Raw genomic sequence first — 26,294 nt, forward strand, 5'->3', positions numbered from 1 at the left:
ATGTATTTTGTTAGAAAATGCTACATGATGATGTTATATTTTTGTTTAATAATGCAAAGGAAGGCGCTGTGTAGACAAGAATGAACATAACCAGGCTGACTGTGCCCTTAGAAAGCTTACAAGCCTGGCCCTTGGGTGGCATCGAGGAAGTGGATTTCAGAAGGGTTCCCACTCGCTCATGGGCCAATGCTCTTTCTAGAAACGATATGTCTTCTCCTGAATACCATTTTTCCTTTTGGAATGTACCAGGCAGAAGTTCTCTGTGTGACTAGCCTCCAGTATAAAACCCTAAGACTCTAAAAGCTTCCCTGTGTGGCAACACATCACACAGGCTGTCATAATTTGTTTCCATGTGCATCCACTGGGAGAAGACTCTAGAAGCTTGTGCCTGGTTTTCTGCACTTTTTATTTCACTTTGTACCCTTTCACCATTCTAAATCACAGCCACAGTGCAATACACTGGGTCACTGGAGTTCTCCTAATGAATCACTGAACCTGACAGTGGTCTTGGGGACTCCCTCACAGGTACCCTAAAATTCATAATACAACAAAAGCAAACAATGCCAACTTTAACCAAAGGAACACTTTCAAAGATATACACACTAGCACTTTTTTTTTTTTTTTTTTTTTGCTTTTTGCTGTTTTATCATTGTAGTTAACTATGTTACACTGAAAATACAATGCTGGAAATAAACAATATTGGTTCATTAAAAGATTCATGAAGGGATGAAGTGGGGCGGACACTGTGGTGCTGCAAGATAAGCCATTGCCCTCTGCACTGGTCTCCCATATGGACGCAGGTTTGAGTTCCAGCTACTCTACTTCTGATCCAGCTCCCTGCTAATGGCCTGGGAATTCAGCAGAAGATGGCTGAAGTGTTTGGGCCCCTACACCCGTTTATGAGACCTGGAAGAAGCTCCTGGCTCCTGGCTTCATCCTGGCCCAGCTCTGGCTGTTGTGGCCATTTGGGGAGTGAGCCAGCAGATGGACGACCTCTCTCTGTCTCTTCCCCTCTTTCTGTAATTCTGCCTTTCAAATAAATAAAATAATTTTTTTAAAAAGATACATGAAGCATGCACCCTTGATCTGAGGAGGCTAACAAAGCAGTCATGAAGAAAGATTTGTGAGTAAAAATTACTGTAATACAATGATATAACTATTTTCATAAAAATATTAGTACTTAATCTATAAGATGCTGCTCCTAATTAATACCCAAAATGGAATTCACTGTACAATTTTACTTTACAGAAATATTTTATGGAGTATTTATTCCATGAAGCTGGAGATAAAGATCTCATGCGGGCGGGAGTTTGGCCTAGCAGTTAAGATGTCAGTTATGGAGGCCAGCATTGTGGCACAGCAGGGTAAGCCACCACTTGAGACGGAGTGACAGTTCAAGTCCCAGCTGACCCATTTCCTATCTAGCTCCCTGCTACTGTGCCTGGGAAAGCAGCAGCAAATGGTTGAAGTACTTGGTCCCCTGCCACCCAAGTGGGAGACTCGGATAGAGTTCTGGGCTCCTAGCTTCAGCTTGGCCCAGCCCTGGCCGCTGGGGCCATTTGGGGAATAAATCAGTGGATAGAAGATTTCTCTCTTCCTTTTTCTATTACTATTCTTTTCTAAGAAATAAATAAATCTTGAAAAGCTAAATGATGCCAATCAAGATTCTCATGTGCCACATTGGGAGTTGGATTTCTGGCTTCAGTTCCTGATTCCAGTTTCCTGTTAATGTGCACCCTGGGAAGCACATTAGGTAATGGTTCAGGTAGTTGTGATTCTGAAATCCTTGTGGGAGACCTGGACTCAGTTCCCAACTCCTGGCTCTGGCCACTGGCTTTGCAAGCATTTGGGGAGTGAGCCAGAGGACAGGAGACACTCTTGCTCCCTTGTTCTTTCTCTTTCCCTCCCTCCATTCCCCAGCCTCCCATCTTTCTCCCTCTCATTCTCTCAAATAAATAAATTTTTAAAAATGTTCTCAGGGGTCAGCTTTGTCACCACCTGCAATGATGGCAACCCATTTGGGCACCAATTGGTGTGCCAGCTCCTCCACTTCCCATCCAGCTCCCTGCTAATGACCTGAGAAAAGCAGTGGAAGATGGCCCAAGTACTTGGTCCCTTGCCACCCATGTGGGAGACCTGGATGAAACTCCTGGCTTTGGCCTGGCCCAGCCCCGGCTATTGTGGCCATCTGAGGAGTGAACCACTGGATAGAAGACCTCTTTGTCTCTCCCTCTCTCTCCGTAACTCTTTCAAGTAAATAAATAAATCTTTAAAAAGTTTTTTTCTCAATCCCATGGCTTCCATCTCAAAGTATATACCACCAAAGGCATCGCCATGCCCATGGTGAACATCCATTACCCAGTGACGTGAGCAGCTTGCCTCCCCAAAGGGCTAAACTTGCCCACACTCCAAGAAATGCACTGTTCACATTTAGAGTATTTTTATCCATGAGAGCAAAAATCTTGACTTACTTTAAAATTTTAAATACCATACATACTTTTCATCTGGCCGCAAAATGCTACAGTAAGAATCAGGGCGGTTGACAAAGAAACCTGTTTTCTTCACCACACTTTCTGCAATGACGTTCAGTCGATCAAGAACGTTACACAGCTTGCTGAGGGGAGAAGGAAGAATGAGAAGAGAGAGAAGGACCCAATTTCTAATACACATTACTAACATCCACAGCACATAAAGCCCATAGTAATGGCAGTCAGCGATTTCATTACTTAAAACTCCTGGAACACTGTAATAGCTAATGTCCAGAATACAGTATAAACTCCCTAACATTTGATGCAAAAGGGACAGGAAGGGCCTGGAACTTAATGTCAAATACTGGCAATCCCTCATCTTGGCATGGGATATCCCTTCAGGACTTTTTCTAAAGTCTTTCACTCCCCAGGAGTTGGCAGTCAAGTCAACACACATTCATGAGATGAAGAGGAAACTGGAAAATAAATTATTATGAATGATAGCAAGCATAATCTAGCTACTCTCCGAGAAAGTGTATGTGCCTATATCCAAATACATAAAAGGATCAGGAAAACGAACAATGAGATAAATACAAAATGATACAGGAGCTTTTAAAAACAAATAAACCTAATGCTTGTTCAATGCATGGAGAATCAGTAAAAAGACAATGCGAGGTCTGATGATAGAGATCCCCTAGAAGGGATGAGTTCTGAATCAGATCGAGAAAGAAAAAAGTGATGGCAAACAAGAGGCACCAAGGTTCAGGGACGGGACTCTGGCTGCTCCATCTGGGGTCCAGCATAAAGACTAGGTTTTTCTGGAAGAGAGTATTCCTGGGAATAAAAAGTTACTGCTTCCTGGAGCTAACCAGGTGATGAGGCTTTCACATCACACTAAGGAGTTTAGATTTACTGTGCACAATAGGGAGTTACTGCAAGTTCTTCCTTGAGAGAGAGAATCTGAGAGTGGTACCTGGGAACAAGTGTTTAAACCATGAGATGGGATGAAACAGAGAGTGACTACTCTAACGCCTTTATGGACCAGCGGTAGAGATGTTCTGAAGTGACCAGGTATGTCAACAGAATTCACAAAAGGGACAAATGGGAGGCAGAGAGAGAGTCTGGTTGATTCATTTAAGCACTTGACTTGAACTGCTCCTCCACAGCTCCATGAAGGAAATTAAAGCAGCACCATTTACTTTATTGCAGAGATCAACTTCCTGCTGGTTGTCATGATAAGAAAAGGAAACCATCGCAACCAGACAGGTGAGCACCGTTTACCTTTTGGTGTACTTGGCCATATCCCAAGGAATATAAACAATAGTGTGCTCGGGAGGCAAAAACTGATTCAGGTAGGTCACCGCAGCGACAAGCTCTTCACTCAGAATCCTCTCATGCTTTCTCTTCTCTCGTTCCTTTAGAACAGAGCAAACGTAAATCAGAGGAACAGCCTTTTAATATTTTTACTTTTCAGCTAAAGTAAGACAAAAACCCCACCTTGCATAACCTGAAATGAAACCTACCTACAAAATTAATATAAATGCAAATAAACAAACACTTCATTGAGTTAAAGACAACAGATAATGGGCTTTACAGAGCCAAGGAGGTCAGGTTTCTTCCTGGTAAACTTCTTCAGCCAGGAGAAGCCCAGTTTGTCCCAAACAGGCCTGGCCCACACTCTCCACACTCTACTTTGGGAAAGGAGACACCTCCCAGAGGACCAGGGGAAGGGACATCCCATCCAGGCAGCTGAAGGCCAGACAGGTCCCCTGGGTCTGGACAGACAGTTCCCAGACTGGCATGGCAGAGAATTCGTTCATAGCCTTCACTGACTTTTAAATTTGACTTGCAAAATACTCTGTGAGATAGCCAAGACAGGCACCTTCTTCCTTTTTACATTGCGGCCACATGAACTGAGGTTAAGAGGTGCTCGTGGGACTAAACCTTCCCTTCTGCCTCCCTGCTTGCAGCACTGGCCCTCATCCAACAGGCGCTAGTGCTTTACTGAACAGTGCTGTGGCTGGCATGTCAGCATTCCACTCACGAGCCACGTGGCCCTGGGTGAGCCTCTCCACTTCCTCACAGAAGCAATGGGGTGACAATATCATCTTCCTCACAGCACTGACGCAATATTTAAATGAGATCAAGCACAGCATCTGGCATGTGGTAAGTACTCAATAAATTTAGCTATTTTTATTGTTATCTGATCACTACTTGACTTAGAAACAAACAGAATAAATTCTGCAAGATTGACATGGAAATAGCATTAATTGCTGACACCAAAACAAGTCTGTGCTGTTTTCAGTCACAGAGATTGCTTTCCAATTACCACGAATTTAATTAGATAACTACTGTGGAAGCAAAAAGGGTACGTATTTTGCACAGCTGAATAAATCAAATGGAAGTATTTGATAAGAATTGATTGAGAAAGATGTTAAATTAAATCAGTTCAGGATGAAAACATATTTGGCTTATTTTTAATATTGGAGAAAATTAAATTATGTATGTGGAACTTTTCTTAAGAACACTTTAAAGTAACTAGGGAAATAAAGTTTTTTGAAATTCTGCTAGCAAATCTGTGGCTTCAGGAGATGAAAAGGTTACTCAGTCAGCCTTCCCTCATGGTGCTTTATGCATCTTGGTCCACAGTGAATCAGTGTTAATGGATTGCTTAGTCTACTTCCTTAGGACCACAGGCTCCTGTAGAGATCAAAGCAACACTTGAGGTACACAGGTGACTTTGCACATCATTTCAAAGAGTTCAGAGAGCCCTCTAACTGCCATCCATGGCCCCAGATGAAAACTCTCTGGTGTCCGGTTTGCACTCTATTCTAGGATGATTTCCTGTTGATTTCCAACAGCAGCACTGAAGAAGGCATATGCTGTTCTCTCCAAGTTGAATACTGTTCTCTTTCCGCTTGATCAAGCCCATGCCTCAAGGGAGCCTTCTCTATGGAACCCATGCTGGTTCATCCGCATAACTTCCCCAGTTCCTCTGCTAGTCTGAAGGCAGAAACTGTTTCACCAATGCCCTGGCACCCAGGAAACCCTCACAAACACTTGTTAAGTGACTGACTAAATAGACAACATGTTCCTTTGGTTTTGTAATTAAACTGAATTACATTTATGAAGCAACCTCTCAGAGTAATCTCAGATACTACTAGGTTGTTGGCCACTGCCACATCATAACATAACAAAATCTTTCTTTTTCGAACTCTCAGTAGCTTCTTGGCTGCTGACTGATCCTTCCAATTCACTTGGTTGCAATAGGCAGATAAAGTTGTTCAGTATCCCTGCTCTCCATCCTTGGCCTTTCATGTGGATGCCCACTCACATACACATGATCTGTGGAGCAGTGCACTCTGACAAGGAAACAGAGAACTTTGAGGCCAATGTCACCACCTGGTTCCTGAGTCACAAGGGTACCCCGATGTGTGCATCCAGCTCTTTGATCCTGTTACTATGTATTAATCTCCCCAAGAGTTCCCATGGCTTGTCAAGGGAGCTGGATGTAGCTCTAAGCTTTCTTCTCACAGAAACTAAGGCAGAAGTTTCATCCACACCTAATCCACACAAGGCAGTAAGGAGCCTGACACACAGACTCATTCTCCTGCCTTGGAAACATGCAATGGATTCCTCAGTACACAGGGAAGAGACCATGTAGAATCCAAGGCCAGAGGACAGTAGCTCAGACATCGGGGACACAGGGAGCCATCATACCAAGCTAATCTGCACACTTTCCTCTGGAGAGAAGTGAAGCACAGCTTGTTAACCCCCTTTGTGCTGCAGAAAAATGCGTTTGGATCTCATAAGTGACAGAAAAACACATCATACCTTCACTAAATTCAAGATGATGATGGGGGAGCCGAACCTCTGAAGCATCTGGTCAAAGTGAAGGGCGGCCACGTGTGCAAACGGGTCTGCCTGATCCACTGAGGAGGGAAGAGGGGGACAAGCGGCAGACGGGAACTTACACAGAAGCATGGGGGGGGTTATTTCTTGATGTCTTAAGAAACACAACTCAACTAATCTAGTAGCTTCACTTCCCAAATTCCTCACTGGACCGTCACTCATCACTCATTTTTTATTTATTTATTTTTTTTTTTATTTTTATTTTTGACAGGCAGAGTGGACAGTGAGAGAGAGAGACAGAGAGAGAAAGGTCTTCCTTTGCCGTTGGTTCACCCTCCAATGGCCGCCGCTGCAGCCGGCGCACCGCGCTGATCCGATGGCAGGAGCCAGGAGCCAGGTGCTTTTCCTGGTCTCCCATGGGGTGCAGGGCCCAAGCACCTGGGCCATCCTCCACTGCACTCCCTGGCCATAGCAGAGAGCTGGCCTGGAAGAGGGGCAACTGGGACAGAATCCGGCGCCCCGACCGGGACTAGAACCCGGTGTGCCGGCGCCGCAAGGTGGAGGATTAGCCTATTGAGCCACGGCGCCGGCTCTCATCACTCATTTATTAACTTTGAATGAGTCTTAGATTCTCAAAGTGAAGTATAAGTAACTTACTAACAGTCAGAATTAAGCATACATCTATTGCATAAATAGTAGAAGTATTTCTTCTAAATTATCTAGTTTTCAGGATTAAAATCCTGTTGCAACCTAAGGATTTATGAGATTTTTGTGACAACAATTCTTTATCTCTAAATGTAAGCATAGAAAAAATACTGTTCTACGCACATGTAATGGGCGGCTTAGGCATCATAGTTGAAATGTCCTGAGACCAGTATAAGGGAACTGATCCTCTAACTTGCACATAAGAAGAGTAACTTCCAGCAGTAAAAGACATCACAGAAGCATCACAGAGTATTTGTTCAGTCTCCACTTCATTTGCAACATCACCCTGGAAAGAAAGGTACATTTAAAGATGGTCTATGTTCTTTAGAATTTTTTTAATGGAAAAAATTTCAAGTATACAATGAAATTACAATTCCTACTCATCAAAGATCTTAAGAAAGGTAAATACTGTCAATATTCAATGTGTACATTAGAAAAGCAAAACCATTAAAATGCAATAAAGGAAGGTAATTAAAAGTAGCAGGGAATACACTGTGGGGAGGGAATCAAATTAAGTAGCTAATAATGCAAGTAGAAAACAGAACAGCTAGGCTGGCATAAATGGTTGGGGAAGAGAGAAAAGAAAAATAATTACATGAAATTAGACAAAAGGTGAGGAAAACCGGACTACCAGAATTCAATTCTGAAAGCCAAAAAGGAATGATGGCACAAAGGAATGAGATTCAAATAACACCTAATGAACAGAAGGGAAGGGAGGGCTTTGAGACAGCATTATCTATAAAACCATACATGGATATGACAGAGAATAATTTTAGATGCATTAATAACATGTCTGTTTGATTATCCAGTGAATATTCAAAAGCAAATAAGAGAGTGGCAAAAATTCTGACTTTTCTTAAAGTACCAGCTATAACAATTTTCATTGTTGATACAATTTTAAGAACAATATTGTTATTTTAAGTCAGGGTCAAAACTCAATGCCTCATTCAATCTGTCTGTTCAGTCACACATCTGCTCAAGACTCAGGCTGTCTATTGCAAATAGAGATGGCAGGCTCAAAGCAGAGGACATGGCTGCCGCAGGATGGGTGGATTTTCACGCTCGTTTTCTGGTAGTGAATGGTAAAAGGAATCTGGGCAACAAAGGGAAGAGCGCAAAGGTTTTCCCAGGCTTTGTTCTACTCTGCCTTCTCAGAAATGCCCTTCCACGGACAAGTGCTGCCTTCTGCTTACTCCTTGGGTGAAGATGTTTTATCTCTACATTGCAATTACATTTTCATATATAACAGAAACTGCTCATCCTACAAAACATTAGACATTTCTAAATTCCCTAAAACACTGCCTAACTCTAGGAGAGCCAGCTTCTCAGAACACCTGTAGATTAGTCATATTTCTCCTAAGTTTCAGCTACTCTGGAGAGTAATTCTTGATATTGTCCCATACTGAGACTACTTAAGATTCCACACTGCTTTATCTATGATAGTCTAGCTGATGTAAAAGGTTACTTGTCAGCAGTAATCCTGCTTGTCATCTTACCTCACAGTTTGCACCTCTCTTGAGAAAGCGGGTTCCAGCAAACTTACTGGATCGTCTAGCTATTAGAGTGACATACACTGGTCGTCCATAGATCAACAGTTCTTAGAAATCAAGTTAAGTTGTTTAGCATTTATGGTTGTCAGATAAGATGAACAGAAATACACATTTAAGTATATATGGTCCAATGAACTAAAGAACACCAAAAGTTCCACCAAAGAATGGAAGAGCATTGGGTCATACAGATATGAATGCCCTACCTATGGAATGGTTTCTAAGAATTTCAGAGGAAATGGTAACCAAGTGCACAGTTACTGGCCAGGGGATGACCTGTCCCTCCTTTGTAGCCATGCATAGGTTGTGAACAAGTACACCTAATCCTCCTTTAGTATTTAGAGACCATACACCTCTCAGAGAGCTTGTGCCATTTAATGGGATGTATAAAACATGAAGTAACATGTAATACTGAGGGAGTGGAGCAACTAAAGGGAGCCAGTGCTGTGGTGTAGTAGGCTAAGCCTCCACTTGTGGCACCAACATCCCATATATGCACCGGTTCATGTCCTGGCTGCTCCTCTTCTGATCCAGCTCTCTGCTGACGGTCTGGGAAAACAGTGGAAGACGGTCTAAGTTCTCAGGCCCCTGCACTGCCGTGGGAGACCCAGAAGAAGCTCCTGGCTCCTAGCTTCAGATCAGCCCAGCTCCAGCCATTGTAGCCATTTGGGGAATGAACCAGCAGATGGAAGACCTCTCTATCTCTCTCTGTCTGTCTGTCTTTCTCTCTCTCTAACTCTGCCTCTCAAATAAATAAATAAATCTTTCTAAAAAAAATAGCAATTGAAAATCTGAACACTGAATGAATTAATGTCAACTGCTTAACCAACATACATCTTTTTCATTAGTTAGGTCATCTCTATTTAACTTTCTGGGCCATAATCTCATCTTCTGTGAAATGGAATAAGTAATAATAGAGTAGTTATAGGTTGAGTTTCTCTAATCTCAAAATCTAAAGTTCAATATGCTCCAAAATCTAAAATGTTTTGAGGATCAGTATGATGCCACAGGTGGGAACATCCATCCCCGACCTCATGTGATGGTCACGGTCAAAATGTAGGCAGAATATAAATACCATATAGAACTACCTTCAGACAGTGTGTATAATATAGTATATATAAAATATAAATGATTTCATCTTTAGACAATGGTCCCATCCCCCAAACAGCTCACTATTTATATCCAAATAATCTAAAATCTCCCCCAGAAAATTTGAAATCTGAAACACCTGTGGTCCCAAGCATTTCAAGTAAGGAATACTCAACCTGTACTTCCCCTAGGTGGCTAGGAAGACCAGATAAAGTAACACGTATAAACCTCTTAGTGCCTTGCCTGTAGTAAATGTTCAATAAATAGCAATTACTCTTATCATCAAATAGATTCCAGAATTCATTAAATGCTTGATAACCAGGGACTAGAGTCATCATTTAAACTAATGAGCTTTAAAATTATAATCTATGATGATGCTCATTATTGTAAATAACAAACATTTATTATGCTTAATACACGCCAGGTTCCGAGCTGGCTACTGGAAATATGAAACAATCTAGAACTACCGTTTAGGAGCAGCCTCTAGACACTAGCACATTCCTTTTGGTATTCTTGGTGGTGAAAACCCTGTGTTTTTCCCAGGTAGATTTTATTTTTGGAAAGACAAAAGTCATTCAGGGCCAAATCTTGCTATGCAGTGAACGATCAAGCAGATAACCTCAGTCACTAGCTGGAAGTGACTTTAAAGCAATGAGCCTAATTCTCAAACATGGCACATGAATCTCACTCCTCCTCACATCAAAACCCTGTGTCTTCATCTAGCCTCTCCTCTCCCACAAGTGCCACAAGGTAGGCAGTACTTCCGCTCTCCAAGACTAACCTCTCCGGTTGTGCCCTCTGATTCACTCTCCCCAAATGCTCTGGCACAAGAAAACTTCATAGTGGTTACTCACACTCACCCACTCAACAGTCTTCCAACAATCACTCCTTTATAGTTCTTACCAGAGGCCTTTAAAAGTCTATGATACAAGGAAGAATATCAACTAGAAAACATGCAGGCTGCACAAATGTCCTACATGTCTCCAAAAGTGATGGAGAGACGTAAATTCCACTGGGAGATAGTAAACACTATCTTCCTAAGTCTTGTAACACAACAGCTCTGCACTGAAAGGTTCCAAAGTAGCTGGAAATGAAATGAAAACTGAATCTATAGAAGGGAAAAAAAATTTTAATCAAACTGAACTCAGCATCTTAATCCAAGGCTCCACCTGTAACTCTTCAATCTACTACGCTGGCTTCAGTACATTCCTCCTGAACCACTGCAAGCTTTTCCTTACTTGTGTCCCTTGTTCTAGTCTCATTTTACTCAACCCAACTTGAAAATAGCTGTCAACTTAAGCTCCCTAAACACTACTTTGAATATGACATCTTCCTAAACAAAAAATTTTAAAAGTTTTAGCACCAAATCCAAAGTTCTTACTTAGCCTGACCACCAAGGCAAGCTGGTGACTGGCAGTCCTTCGACCTTCAACTTCCACCACCAATCTCCTTCTCACTGATCATACACAAGCCAAGTACAAGTTCTTTTCTACCTCTACCCTCGTGATGCATCCCACCCCAGGATTTATCGCTCTCTCTTTCCCTCGTTCTCTCACCTCACTGCTACGGTCTGAGGTCTGTTTAGGGCCCAGGCCAAGCCCTACTATTCTCATGAGCCTGTCCCATCCTCCCCACCTGCACGTGGTTCTGCTCCTGCTCCCAGATAAGCATGACCCTGGCTGTGGATGTCACTTACTATGCACTTAGCACTGTCTTCCTTGTTATTTATTAATCTTTCTGAATGTCTTCTGCCCAAGTAGTCTGTATTCCTCTTTGTATTTCTACTACATGGCATCATCGGTAAGTTTTCCTTGTGGGGCACCTGAAGTGATAATTATAATCTCATGATCTGTATGTAGCTTTCTACATATTAGTACAGCATGAGTTTAACAATAAGTATCTTAAGTTTTACACAAAGGATACTTGACTGCCCGCAGAACCCATGAATAATGTACAAGAGCCAGTCACGATGCACAGTGTTTTTAATTATATCCAGAAGTTCACCATTCCACACATACTTCATATAAGGCTCACTGCAGATCCCAAATACACCTGAAAAATAAAAGTTAGTATCAGAAAGAGGAAGAAATTGGTTGGAATTCAACTCATCTTTTTTTTTTTTTTTTTTTTTTTTTTTCTTTGACAGGCAGAGTGGACAGTGAGAGAGAGACAGAGAGAAAGGTCTTCCTTTGCCGTTGGTTCACCCTCCAATGGCCGCCGCGGCTGGCGCGCTGCGGCCAGCGCACCGCGCTGATCCGATGGCAGGAGCCAGGAGCCAGGTGCTTTTCCTGGTCTCCCATGGGGTGCAGGGCCCAAGCACCTGGGCCATCCTCCACTGCACTCCCTGGCCACAGCAGAGGGCTGGCCTGGAAGAGGGGCAACCGGGACAGAATCCGGCGCCCCGACCGGGACTAGAACCCGGTGTGCCGGCGCCGCTAGGCGGAGGATTAGCCTAGTGAGCCGCGGCGCCGGCCGGAATTCAACTCATCTTTAAGTTCTCAGACTTCTGTCTTTAACTTCAAAATGAGATGCCTCATGAATCGCACTATTGTTAATTCCACATGTATCACTCAGTCAGCACTCAGAACACTGTGGTAATTCTGTAGCTATGGAATAAACACGTTTTCTGATGTGTGAGAGTTTTCAACTGAGGAGAAAAGGAAGCCACAGGGAAATGAAGGACACGTGTACAAATATATTAACAAAGCCAAGAGACAGCATAGAGTACTGTGGTCCAGGGAACGCAGTTGTGGGTCACAGTGCATGGTCAATGTCCTTGCTCTGCCTCACGCTGGCAGGGTGACCAACATGACTGAGAGTGTTCTTTACTGCCTTACAGCCCCTTTCTCCTCACCAGGACCTGTACTGTACGGTTGTTATACGGATGAAATGGGTTAATAATGCACATTTAGTGCTTAGAACAGGCCTGATGCAGTAATAGCCCCATAAGTGGTAGTTATTAATATATCAGGCCTTTTCTATTTGAAAAAAAAATCCATTTCATCAAATGTGATTTCAGTATATCCAAATATACATAAATTATTTTTATGAAATGTATATGAAGTGAAAAATAAGAAATAAGCATATTTATAAGATTAGGCTGAAAAGATTATTAAAGTTCTAGATGTTATCCAACGTGATTTTTTTGTTTTCTCAAAACTGATCTGTGAAGAGTGTTTATGACAAATACTCTTCAATTTGATTCACAAAAGCTGAACTTTCCCTGACCTTTCCACACATTGCACAACAGAATGAAAAACACAGAAGGCGTTAAAATTCAAGTGTCTGAACCAGGCAAATTCACGTGATCCAGATGATCTCTGAGTAGGAAGGATGCACTGGCTGTGGCCGTAGGTTCAGGGATAACCAATCAAGTAAATTTACAAGGGCCTAGGGCAATGCCAGGGATGCTATTCAGTTGAAGTAACAGCCTTCTTAGAGTGAAACACAAGGCACTAAGACAAAAACAGCCTCTTCTGAGTGGTCTGCTAGGACAAATATCCTGGGTCCACTTTAGATAGGGTTCTACCTCTGTAGGCACATCTTCACCACAGTCATTTAAGCTGCATGGGGAAAGGAGCATAAAGATACCACTGACTTACTACATTGACAGCTCAGTTCAACAAAAGTCCCTGAACTTCAGCTTGCAAGGATTTCTTCACAACACCCACATGAGACACGTCTCTTGCTTCGTTGTTTTAGACCAACCTAAGGAACTGGTGATAAAGGTGCTGAGAGAGGGGGGCAAAGGCACCGTGTATCTGGTTTTGTGCAGGATCTCCAGGGGCAACCCGCAGTCCCACAGGGATTCTACAGTGGTCCTGATAGAAGCAGGGTCCAGCTGGGACCAAAGCAAGCAGTGACAGCCTCTGGCCTGCTGTACTGATGGCCCTGGACATGGGCCACATTAACTTAGGCCTCAGTTCCCTAACCAAGCTATTCTGCTAGAAAACAGGCAGTGTTTTTATGAGGAGTAGAGAGAGGTTTTATATGTTAAATGTCTAGCAAACAATAGGTAAGCCATCGTAACTTTTCTCCAAAACTTGGGCCACGGTGAGCTGGTCTCTAAGAAGGACGAGATGGTGTATATTCTCTAATATCCAAAAAGCATAACAAAATAAACAAACATGAAAACAATTCTCCATTTAAACCTCACCAGAAGTCTGGACTTGAATGCATTCCACAAAAAAGTGCACGAATAATTGCTGGAAAATGTCAGCATACAATTTTCTGGCTGGCCTACCAATGAAATCATACGGTGACTAATGATCTCTATAAAAATAAATTGGTCAAGTTCATGCACCCAAAACAACCCTGGTAGGGATAGAGAGTAATGAGCGATAGAGAAATATGAGGGAAATGTGGGTAAATTTAATGAAATGTCATTTCATGGAGCCCACGTTAACACACATTAAATATGCTGAAAACCACCTACCGCTTCCACCCTGTGTAATTAACCCTTCGTCTTCAAAGATGTCAAAACTCTCTTGGCGAGTCTGGGTTGTTTCTGACTTTAACATCTCCAGGGGCATTCGCAAGACAGTGAGATTATACTGAAGTGAGTGTGATAAATCATAGCTGTAACTGAGAACAGAATTGAAATTTAAGAAATAAAAGAGCAAAGTACATTTCACAGTCTTAGATCCCATATGGAATTAAAACCTGTGAACTAAATTACTTAGCACCTGTTACTTTACTTGGATGCAGTACTGTTTAAACAAGTGCTGTAAAACAGCAGAATATGAACGTAAGTGAAAATTATAAATTCATTTCATGTCTTAGGCATTCGCATAACTAGAAATACATGATATGATCTGGGTGACCTACATTCACTGATCTGTACAAGGTGGATTTCTTGTTTCATACTGACATAAATCTTGTGCAAAGAGGTCATACTTTCAGATGTATCTGCATGAGGTTTGATAGATACAATATCCACTGCAACAGTGTATGGTGTTATACCCTTGTTTACCCAAAAACAAAAATAATTCTATGAGTTATTAATGGTGATATCATGAGTGAGTACAATAACACAAAAATAAGAAAATAACATAGGCCACTGCAGTGAAACATGGCTTAGGACCATAAATGCCCTTTCCAAAATTCTAATAATCTCTTTGCAAATAAAATTTCTTTGGGCCAAAAATACCTGCTATAATTCTGATTATCACATGATTAATAATTTTATAAGTATTTCTAGCTGTATGTTTTTAGTGCAGAATTTCAGAAGGTATATGTTAGGTTTATGCAAATATGTTATTTAAATATTTGAGTCATATTTTAAGATAGTTACAATTTCATCTGTGAAGTTGCATTATTAAATTATTATTTCTTCAATTTATATAATTTGATTAAAATTGATTTCTGTATCATCTGTGAAATTCAATTTTACCACATTTGCTGGATGGATTCACTTTAATAGCATCTAATCTCAAAGGGATGAAAATTGTATTATGAAGTTTGTTTCTAACTTTTAACAATCAATTCTTCCTATTTAAAACATTTGCTTTATTCTAGTTGAGTCTGCAATTTGTCACAAAAGCTCAGGGACTTGGGCTTCATGTGTCTCAGTTTTGTCTGTACCCCCATACTGAGTAGTAAAAAGTAGTATAGCCTTTTCATAGTCTACTCATAAGACACAAAAACATTAACCTACATATTTTTACTTATGGGATAACTTGAACTCAGTATGGGAGTACAGACAAAACTAATAACTCACAGATGTTGCAAACACAAAATGAAGCCTTCTGCAAAGTAAGGAGAGACAAAACAATGGAAATACACATTAAAGAAATACTTGTGGAAGTGGAAATCCTTTCTCTAGGAGCTCTTCTCCACTACCATTGTTTTTAAGGATTTTTATTTATTTCTTTGAGAGGTAGAGTTACAAAGAGAGTGATAGAGAGATCCATTCTCTGGTTCACTCCCCAAATGGCTGCAACAGACAAAGCTGGGCCAATCTGAAGCCAGGGGCTGGATCAGAAAAGTAGCAGCCAGGACAGGAATCTGTGTCCATATGGGATACCGGTACCGCAGGCGGAGGCTTAGTCTACCATGCCACGGCACTGGCCTCTCCACTTCCGTTAAAAGAACTTCAGTTTTACCTCAGTGACAACATAATACACTCTACATTGAGAAATGTCAACTATATTAATAATTGAAAATAAATTTCTTAATGCAAAGTGCCCTGTCTGTCTATAACACTAATAGCAACAAATGCTCTGGGTCCTCTTTTAGTCTTTTATGACTCGAGTCCTTATTGCTGCATGCTGTTTTCTCCTCTATAGCTTAGATATTATAGCTGGTGGAGTTTTCCACCCGTCACAGTAACTGTATCCACCAGGCCTACATATTGGTCATATCAATGGAGGTGTAATACTTTATCATAACACTCAATCTTAATTCGCTTGCCTTTTCCTCAATTATTGACATTTGGGTTGTCCCTGGATTGGCCTGTTTGCTTATTTGAGCTATCACAGACAGAGAAGGCACAAGTATCTCTTTACTAGCAAATTCATATTTTCCCTCCTACTTGATATTTTAGGAAATGTTGCCATAGGAGCCTAATGCTACATTCCTATCCAGGAAAATTATTAATTCACAATGCCACCAACAGTACATTGGTATTTTGAAACAGTTATATTCTTTTTTGAGCTTATTTTTACTGACTTTTACTGGATTATTAACTGAAAATTCAACTGTGAAACTGTTACGAGGTTACATGTGAATTTCATTTTTGTACTTAAAAATTCCAAAATGAGAATATTTCTTTAAAATACATTAAATTGTATCCAAGATAAACATGATTTTTATAGTGACACTAAATACTCTTTAATTTATCTATTTGGATTTTCATGTATCAGACTTTTAAAAAGAACAAATAATTGTGTTTTTATACTTTTAGATGAACTAATCTATCTTATTTTTAAAAATAGAGTAAAGTACTATTTGTATGCTTTGATTTTATTTTTGCCCCCTGGAAAATAATATAAACATTTCAGGGATCAAGAGGAACAAAACCAAACTCACTCACCTGAAGTAAAAATTGCTAGACAGGTCCACATTTTGAAATATTCGAAGATACCTTAAGAAAAAAAAGCAAAGCATATTACATTCTTACAATACTCCAGGCTGAGCATTCCTAATCAGAAACTCTGAATGATGTTGAAAACATTTTAAGTTTTAGAGCATTTTAGATTTCCATATTTTTACATTAGGGATACTCAGCTGATAAAATCTATGCAAATATTCCAAAATGCCCAAAACTCCAAAACCTGAAGCTCTCTGGTCATAAGCATTTTGGGTAAGGGATACTCAAATTATTTTATCTTTCGCAATTTAACATAAGCTCATTTACACATTTAGATGACAGGGATTTCATCTGAAACAGCTCTGAGTCTGTTGATGGTTCCTTCAGAAGCCCTGAACTCTAGAGCTTGACCAGTGGGAGGCAAAGTCATGCCTTGGGCACGTATGGGACACTTACATTGTGGGCAAGACAAAAGCAAAGCCTGCCTTTGCTATTGTGATGTGTTTGGTCAGTGTGCTGAAGATGAGAGGAATATAACACAAGCAAAATGTCTGTTGGAAAGCTTTTCAGTGGAAAGGAATGTACAGAATAAAAAAAAATCCATGTACTTACCACTCAGGATTAATACACGTTCACATTTTTGTACATTCAGTTCAACTCTACTAAAATGATGACATAACTAAAACATGATTTCAAAGGTTAAGATCCCTGTTAGAACCTAGAAGCCACCACTTTCCTGGTATTGGTAGGAGTCCTCCCAGGACACATGCCCCCTAGCTTCACACCACAGACAACTCTAACCAATGTGTAGGGGTCAGTACTGTGGCACAGCAGGTTAAGCCACCGTCTGCAACACTGGCATCCCTTATGGACACTGATTCATGTCCCAGCTGCTCCATTAGCTCTTTGCTAATGCACCTGGGGAAGCAGCAGGTGATTGCCCAGGTCCTTGGGCCCCTGTCTTTATGTGGCAGACTTGGATGGAGTTGCAAGTTCCTGGCTTTGGCCTGACACAACCCTAGCTGTTGCTGCAATGTGGGGAGTGAACCAGTGCATGGAGGGTCTCTCTCTCTGTGTTTCTACCTCTCTCTCTGTAATTGCCTTTCAAATAAATAAATAAATCTTCAAAAAAAAGTTTTTTTAAATAAATAATACATAGCATTACATTGTGTGATTAGAATATCTGTGTAAGGATGGGTGTTTGACCTACTAGATGTTAAGATGCTGGTTAAAACGTTCCTGTACATATTGGAGTACTAAGGATCAACTTCTGGTTCTACCTTCTGACTCCAGCTTCCTGTTAATGTGGATCCTGAGGGGCAGGGAATGAGGGCTCACATAGCTGTGTCCCTCCCATTCCAGCTCCTGGCTTTGGCCAAATCCAGCTGATGCAGGCATCTGGTGAGTGAATTAGCAGATGGGAGTGTGCTCTTGCTCTTGTTCTTTCTCTCTTTCTAATAAACCAATACAAATTTTTTTAAAAAAACTTTTATTTAGTAAATATAAATTTCCAAAGTACAGTTTATGGATTACAATGGCTTTTCCCCCACCCATAACTTCCCTCCCACTCGCACCCCTCCCATCTCCCACTCCCTCTCCCATTCCATTCACATCAAGACTCATTTTCAATTATCCTTATATACAGAGGATCAATTTAGTATATAGTAAGTAAAGATTTCAACAGTTTGCACTCACACTGAACATAAAGTGTAAAATACTGTTTGAGTACTAGTTATAGCATTAATTCACATTGGACAACACATTAAGGACAGAGATCCTACATGAGGAGTAAGTACACAGTGACTCTTGTTGTTGACTTAAGAAGTTGACACTCTTGTTTATGGTGTCAATAATCTCCCTAGGCTCTTGTCATGAGTTGCCAAGGCTATGGAAGCCTTTTGAGTTCGCCGATTTCAATCTCAGACAAGGTCATAGGCAAAGTGGAAGTTCTCTCCTCCCTTCAGAGAAAGGTACCTCCTTCTTTGATGGCCCCATTCTTTCTACTGGGATCTCACTCGCAGAGATCTTTCATTTAGGTCCTCTTTTTTTTGTTTGCCAGAGTGTCTTGGCTTTCCATGCCTAAAATACTCTCATGGGCTCTTCAGCCAGATCCAAATGCCTTAAGGGCTGATTCTGAGGCCAGAGTGCTGTTTAGGACATTTACCATTCTATGAGTGTGCTGTGTATCCTGCTTCCCACGTTGGATCATTCTCTCCCTTTTTTATTCTATCAGTTAGTATTAGCAGACACTATTTTTAAAGTAAATATTTATGCAAATCATTTCAAATTTTGACTATTATCCTACAACTCTCTTCTCACTCAGTTTTTGAAATCTAGCTATGCTGAAATCTGTGGACTTAATTTGTTCATTTTAAGTGATGCTCGGTCATCATATGATACATATTTACTCATTCCTCTCCTGAGAGACCATTAGATCCCTCCTGGTTCTGCCACTACAGATATGTTCAGTGCTGCCAAGGAAGTCATGCATGTTTTCTTGGACACATGTCTAGGAGTTTCTCTAGGGCACATGCATATATATAGAATCACTGGGCTGTAGATAATACGTATTTTTCGATTTTGCCAGAATATGTCAAATTCTCCCAAGTGGCTAAAATAATATCACTCCATCTCATAGTGTCTAGCCCATTTATACTCATCATGTGCAACTAATTGCCTACATTGCTGCTGACAGCAAATATTTTAATTATTCCCAATCTGACTAATGAGAATGAAACGGTACCTCTTAAAACTGCATTTTTAGACTCAGAATCTTGTCTCTGCTGTTCCTCTTTTATATATATTCATATATATATGTATATATGTATATATATGTGTGTATATATGTGTATATATATATATATATATATATAAAAACAGGAAGCTGGAGTCAGAAGGTAGAATCAGAAGTTGATCCTCAGTACTCCAATATGTACAGGAACGTTTTTTTTTTTTTTTTTTTTTTTTGACAGGCAGAGTGGACAGTGAGAGAGAGAGACAGAGAGAAAGGTCTTCCTTTGCCGTTGGTTCACCCTCCAATGGCCGCCGCGGCCGGCGCGCTGCGGCCGGCGCACCGCGCTGATCCGATGGCAGGAGCCAGGAGCCAGGTGCTTTTCCTGGTCTCCCATGGGGTGCAGGGCCCAAGCACCTGGGCCATCCTCCACTGCACTCCCTGGCCACAGCAGAGGGCTGGCCTGGAAGAGGGGCAACCGGGACAGAATCCGGCGCCCCGACCGGGACTAGAACCCGGTGTGCCGGCGCCGCTAGGCGGAGGATTAGCCTATTGAGCCGCGGCGCCGGCTTACAGGAACGTTTTAACCAGCATCTTAACATCTAGGTCAAACACCCATCCTTACACAGATATTCTAATCACACAATGTAATGCTATATATATATATAGAGAGAGAGAGAGAGAGAGAGAGAGAATTAGTGTCACTTTTTTTTTTGTTAAAGATATTTATTAGAGAAGTAGAATTACAGAGAGAAAGGTCTTCCATCTACTGGTTCACTCCCCAAATGGCCACAACTGCCAAAGCTGGGAAGATCTGAAGCCAGGAGCCAGGAGCTTCTTCCAGGTCTCCCACATGGGTGCAGGGGCCCAAGCACTTGGGCCATCTTTCACTGCTTTCCCAGGCTATAAGCCAAGAGCTGGATTGGAAGAGGAGTAGGTGGGACACGAACCTGTGCCCATACAGGATGCCAGCACCACAGGTGGAGGCTTAGCCTACTATGCCATAATGCCAGTTCCTAACTCTTAACCATTTTCAGTTGGGCTACTAATCTTTCACTCACTAATCTGTAGAAATTCTTCATATATTCTATGATATGTTACAAATACCTGACTTCAGACTGCTGCCTATCTCCTGAAATCTAATTGTGAAGATATCTTAACCTTGATAGCATCAAATATATCATTGTTTCCATTGATTATAATTTTTTATTTTTCTGATGATATTCTCCATTGAGGGTCATAAAAATATTGTTTTTATTTAAAATTTTCTTTCTATTTCTAGAATTGCCTCTTATCACAGATTAGAATTTAATTTTGTTTCCAAATGGAAAACCAGCATTATTTATTCCCTCTTTCCCCCAACTATTTGTCATTCCTACTTTATCATATTCCGGTTTCCCACATAAAATACATCTTTTCCCAGATTTTCTCAACTCTGTTCATTGATCAATGTCAGTTCCTCTACCAGTAGCAGAGCAATCTTACTCTAGTTTACTATCTGATTACCTTAATTACCATAAATGTTACTGTCTGGTTGCACTGATACTGTCTCATTTTTCTTTTTTAAAACTGTCTGGATGATCCTTAGACTTTTGTTTTTTCATATGAATTTGTTTCTTGTATATCTGAGTCTCAGGTGCTCTTTTTTTTTAATTTTATTTATTTATTTGAAAGGCAGATGGAGAGAGAGAGTGCGTGCATGTGCTAGCACACACGCGTACTCCCTTTACTCCTCAAATGCTTGCAGCAGTTGGGCGTGTGCCAGGTCAGTAGCCAAGAATTCAATCCAGGTCTCCCACATGGAATATCTGGGAACCAGATATTCGAGCCATCACCTGCCACCTCTCAGGGTGCACATGAGCGGGAAGCTAGAACTGGAAGCTTAGTCAGGATTCAAATGTAGGCATGGTGATAGGGGAGGCAGGTGTCCCATGTGGTGTCTTAACTGACAGACCAAGTACCCACCCATCCATATGAAGTTTAAAATCAGCCTGTCAAGTTCCATTTTTTAAAAATTCTCTTGGAATTTAGATTAGAATTACATTAAGTTGGTGAATTAAATCTGAAGAAAAGAGATTTTCATGATATTGAATCTTCTCATTCATGAACAAGGGACATGTTTCCAATCATTCAGGGATTTTTAAAAAGTCTTTTAGTAATGTTTTTAATATTCTCTCTATGATTTTATATGGCTTCTGTTATATTTATTTTCCAAGTACTTTATAATCTTTGGTGTTTTCTGAATGGGATCATCATTAAATTTTCAATAACTTATTGATAATGTGTAAAATTACCTTACTGGTTCTTATGTGCTGATCTTTACTTCAGTCACTTTTAAAAATTCTTCCACTAGTTCTGAGAGTTTGTAGATATTCTTGGATTTTCCAGGTATAAAATCATGCTGACTGAATGTCTGCCTATTTTTAAACTTTATGACTTATTTTTATATTTTATTGCATTATCTAGGGCCTTCAATACAATGTCAACTATTAGGAGTGATGGCAAATACTTGTATATTGTCCCTTACTTTAATTAAAGGTAACACTTTTAAAGTTTCACTTCTTTTTTTTAAGCTTTTATTTAATGAATGCATTTTTCATAGGTACAACATTAGGAATATAGTGGTTCTTTCCTCCATACCTGTTCTCCCACCCCGACTCCCATCCCACCTCCTACTCCCTATCCCATCCCATTTTTCATTATAGTTCATTTTTAGTTTAACTTTATATACAGAGGACCAACTCTATGCTAAGAGCTTCTAAAATAATTTTGTATGTAGGTTTTTAATGAGTATCATTTCTCCAATTAAGAAATTTCACTTAGATGCTTAGTTTGCTAAGACTTTTGACTACAAATAGCTATTGATTATTGCCAAATATATTTTCTACAAATATTAAGATGATCATACTTTTATGTGGCAAGATGCTCTAGTAAATCTTCTAGTGTTGATGCAATCCTGCATCACAGGGATAACCTCTACTTGTCATTGTATTATTTGACATTTTACCAAGTATCTTTATTTAAATGTATTGTTATATTATATAGTTTTATAAGTCTGTTGAAAGTATTTTTCTATCTAGTAATATTATTTTAGTCCACCTATAACAAACTATTAATATAATTGTATCTTATTTTGGATAACTTCCATTTAGTACACCGTATTAACCATAATATGATTTCATTCTTGAAGTCATTCAGATCACCACATAGCACAACACAACTGGCTTTACTATTCTCAGCTAAAGGATCCTAAGGGCAGAATTTGTGAATAATACAAACCTCTTCAACTTTTTCCCATCCCTTGGATTTGTAAAAGCTGGTCTGATTCACCTTTAATTGATGTCTTCCTGCGAGCCATTTGGGGTATTTTCCCCCAGTGGCTTAGTTAGTACAAGACAAATGTTTACTTTATCTGGTCAATTGTATTTATCCTAACCTGGAACAAATTATTCAACAACTATCTTCCAAATCGCCATCAGGGACAAAGTCACAAAGGTCCAGAAAGCCACTATCTAAGAAAGTCTCAACCACAAGACCCACTCACTTTTAAATTGTGGCTCATGTATCGGAAAACACCATACAAGTATAGAGCACAGTTAAAATCGAAATCATTACGTACTATAAAAACTTATAAGTACACCTATGTTTGATTTTAAGCATTAAGACATTAAATAAATTGAACATTTATAATTTTAAATTTACCAGTTTTAATAATTTTTCCTTCCACATTCTCAAAGCTCCAATAACCGCCCCCCCAACTTTTGGAAGATTTCAGATCAACAGAAAAATTGCAACCAAAAAAAACTGTATAATAAACACCAGACAGTATGTCCTTCCTCTAAATTCACTGTAAAAGCTCTTAAAACATACACATACATTTTTCTCTTTAAATACACATTTTATTTTTCTCAATCATCTGACAATAAGTATCAGATATCACTTTACCAATATTCACAAACTATTCACAAATATATTCACAAATATTTTGGCATGTAGCTATCTATTACGAACAAGGACAACCTCCTAAGTGACTACAATACTATTATTATACCCCAAATTTAGTATTGATTCAATATTGTTAGAATCCAGTTCATATACAAACTGTCCCCAAAAGTGTCTTACAACTGTGTGTGTGCACGCGCACACATTTTAACCGAGGATTCAACAGAAATTTCCATGTTTTATTAATCATATCTGCTCCTAAATCTAAATCTAAATCTAAAAGCTGCTCCCTGTTTTTGATGACTCTTAGATTTTCTTAGGAGTTCAGGTGTGGGCCTGATATGGGATAGCTGGTAAGGCCACTGCCTGAGACACCAGCATCCCACATGGGCCCCAGTTCATATTCCAGCTGCTACACTTCTGATCCAACCCCCTGCTAATAGCCTAGGAAAAACAGTGGAACATGGCCCAAGGGTTTGGGCCCCCGCCACCTACATGGGAGACCCAGATGATGCTCCTGGCTTCGGCCTGGCCCAGACCTGGTCATTGCAACCATCTGGGGAGTGAACCAGCAGATGGAAGAGCTCTCTGTCTGAGTCTCTCCCTCTCTCTCTGTAACTCTGACTTTCAAATAAATAATATTAAAATAAAGAATTCAAGTCAGCTGTCCTGCAAAAAAGTCCTACAATACCAATTTGCCTGATTATTTCCTCATACTTAGATTCAAGTTAATTATTTTTAGTAAGAAAACTAAGATCACTGCTTCATGTCAAGAAGCAAATAATGTCAGTTTTGTATCATTATTAGTGACAAGGTTGATCATTTAAGTATGTTTGCTTTTCTTTTTATTATAAAAATACTTTTTCCTTTGTAAATATTAAAGAGTTCAATAGAGTTTCATACATTAATACATGTGAATATTCTGTTCTTCAATAACCTCTCACATAATTTGAGGTTTTTTTGCACATTTAATTAATATTTATTTATCTGAGAAGCAGAGATAAAAACATAGAGACAGAGAGCAGGTGCTCCCAGCCACTGGTTCACTCCCCAGATGTCCTCAATAGCCAGGACTGGGCCAGGGCCAAAGCTGGTAGCTGGGAAATCTACTCAGATCTTCCATGTGGGTGGCAGGGACCCAATTAGTTGAGCCATTACCACTGTCTTCCAGAGTCTGCATTAACGAGAAGCTGGAGTCAGCAGCCAGGAATCTAACTGAGGTACACCAGTGTAGGACAGAGGCGTCTCAACTGTCAGGTTAAATACCCACCCCTCACTAATGGTTTACTAGCCACTGTTGTTCCTTACCTGACTCAGCTATTACGATGGGGGTCTGTAAAAGCCCTGGAGCAAAGGTTGTTGACTTCTGAGTCAGCACGTGACCTTGTCCCACAACACTGACAATTTCGACCTACCACATTAAAAACAAGCAGTTACCACAAGTACGTACCTAGCTTCATCGGGATGAGTAACCCGTACAGAATCATTGGGTATATAGATCATATTTGTATCTTCAATCTTATATATTGCATGACCTCCAATATCTGCCATCTTCCTCCGTTTAGTTATTAACACAATATAGTAGCCTTCTAAAAACCTGACAAACCCTGGACAACAAAAAGAAAGACAAAGTTTTATAAACTTATTAGTACATTTGGATACAAATTTTAAATGCCAAAGATTTTTTACCCATTTCCTACTTCACTAGTTTTTTAATTTATGGCCATTTAAATTTTAAGTTGTGTTAGAATTATTCTCTAGAAACACCATTTTACTAACATTTATCTCACCAAAAAAACATAACCCTAAACAACTTTATTTAGTCATTCCTTTTAGTCCCATTCCAAATACAACTGAGGAACCTTAAGCAAGTATATACATAGGGTACGTCAAAGGTTCATGTGAAAATGAAATTAAAAGCTAAGTTTATTGGGGTGGGTGTTTAGCCTAGTGGTTAAGACACCAGTTAAGCTGGCCATATCCCACATCCGAGTATCTGGGTTTCACACCTAGCTCTGGCTCCAGACTCCTTCCTGCCAATGTAGCCCTAGAAGGCAGCTCTGATGGTTCAAGTATTTGGGTTCCTGACTCCCACTATGGGAGACCCGGATTGAATTCCTGGCTCTCAGTTTCTGCCCAGCTCAGTGCTGGACATTGCATTTGAGGGAGTGAACTAATGAATGGGAGCTTGCTCTCCCTTTCTGTCTATCTGTCTCTGTGCCAGATTAATTAATTAATTAAATCTTTTAAAGGTTGGAGATAGGAGGACAAACATTTAACCTAGTGGTTCAGACACTTGTATTTCATATCAGAGCCTGAGTTCAATAGCTGGCTCTACTGCTGACTCCAATTTCCTGGTAATGCAGATCCTAGGGGACAGCAGGTGACAGGTGACAGGTGAAAGTAGCTGGATTCCTGCCACCCCTGTGGGAGACTCAGATAAATTCCCATTTCCTGGCTTCAGCCTGGCCCACTGACAGCCACTACAGGCATTTGGGGAGTGAATTAGAGATGGGAGCCCTCATTCTCTGTCTGTCAAATAAAGATTTTTTAAAATATATGTTTATTGGGGCCGTGGCTCACTTGGTTAATCCTCTGTCTGCGGTGCCGGCATTCCATATGGGTGCAGGGTTCTAGTCCCGGTTGCTCCTCTTCCAGTCCAGTTCTCTGCTGTGGCCCGGGAGGGCAGTGGAGGATGGCCCAAGTCCTTGGGCCCCTGCACCTGCATGGGAGACCAGGAAGAGGCTCCTGGCTCCTGGCTTGGGATCGGCACAGCGCCGCCCGTAGTGGCCATTTGGGGAGTGAACCAATGGAAGGAAGACCTTTGTCTCTGTCTCTCTCTCACTGTCTATAACTCTACCTGAAGCATACTTACATGGTTCAAAATAGTAATAATAATAAAATATGTTTGTTTTGGTACAAAAGCTTTT

At 40.5% G+C, this 26,294-nt stretch overlaps 1 protein-coding gene across 3 annotated transcripts in view; it reads right to left on the reverse strand.

The window, feature by feature from the left end:
* Positions 1-26,294, reverse strand: part of FIG4 (FIG4 phosphoinositide 5-phosphatase) — a 125,899-nt gene that overhangs the window by 68,621 nt on the left and 30,984 nt on the right. For 2 of the 3 annotated variants that reach the window (XM_002714901.5, XM_051854439.2), the window contains exons 4-12: positions 24,815-24,971; positions 16,695-16,745; positions 14,097-14,245; positions 11,585-11,713; positions 8,522-8,622; positions 7,149-7,311; positions 6,303-6,400; positions 3,750-3,883; positions 2,498-2,614 (exon numbers count right to left, since the gene is read on the reverse strand). In XM_002714901.5, the coding sequence (XP_002714947.2) occupies positions 2,498-2,614; positions 3,750-3,883; positions 6,303-6,400; positions 7,149-7,311; positions 8,522-8,622; positions 11,585-11,713; positions 14,097-14,245; positions 16,695-16,745; positions 24,815-24,971 (1,099 nt within the window). Of the gene's footprint in view, positions 1-2,497; positions 2,615-3,749; positions 3,884-6,302; positions 6,401-7,148; positions 7,312-8,521; positions 8,623-11,584; positions 11,714-14,096; positions 14,246-16,694; positions 16,746-24,814; positions 24,972-25,947; positions 26,035-26,294 lie in introns of those variants that run through there. The other variant, XM_070073704.1, reaches the window with a different exon arrangement.

Source organism: Oryctolagus cuniculus, chromosome 5, assembly GCF_964237555.1.
Source record: "Oryctolagus cuniculus chromosome 5, mOryCun1.1, whole genome shotgun sequence".
In the NCBI taxonomy this organism is placed as follows: domain Eukaryota; kingdom Metazoa; phylum Chordata; class Mammalia; order Lagomorpha; family Leporidae; genus Oryctolagus; species Oryctolagus cuniculus.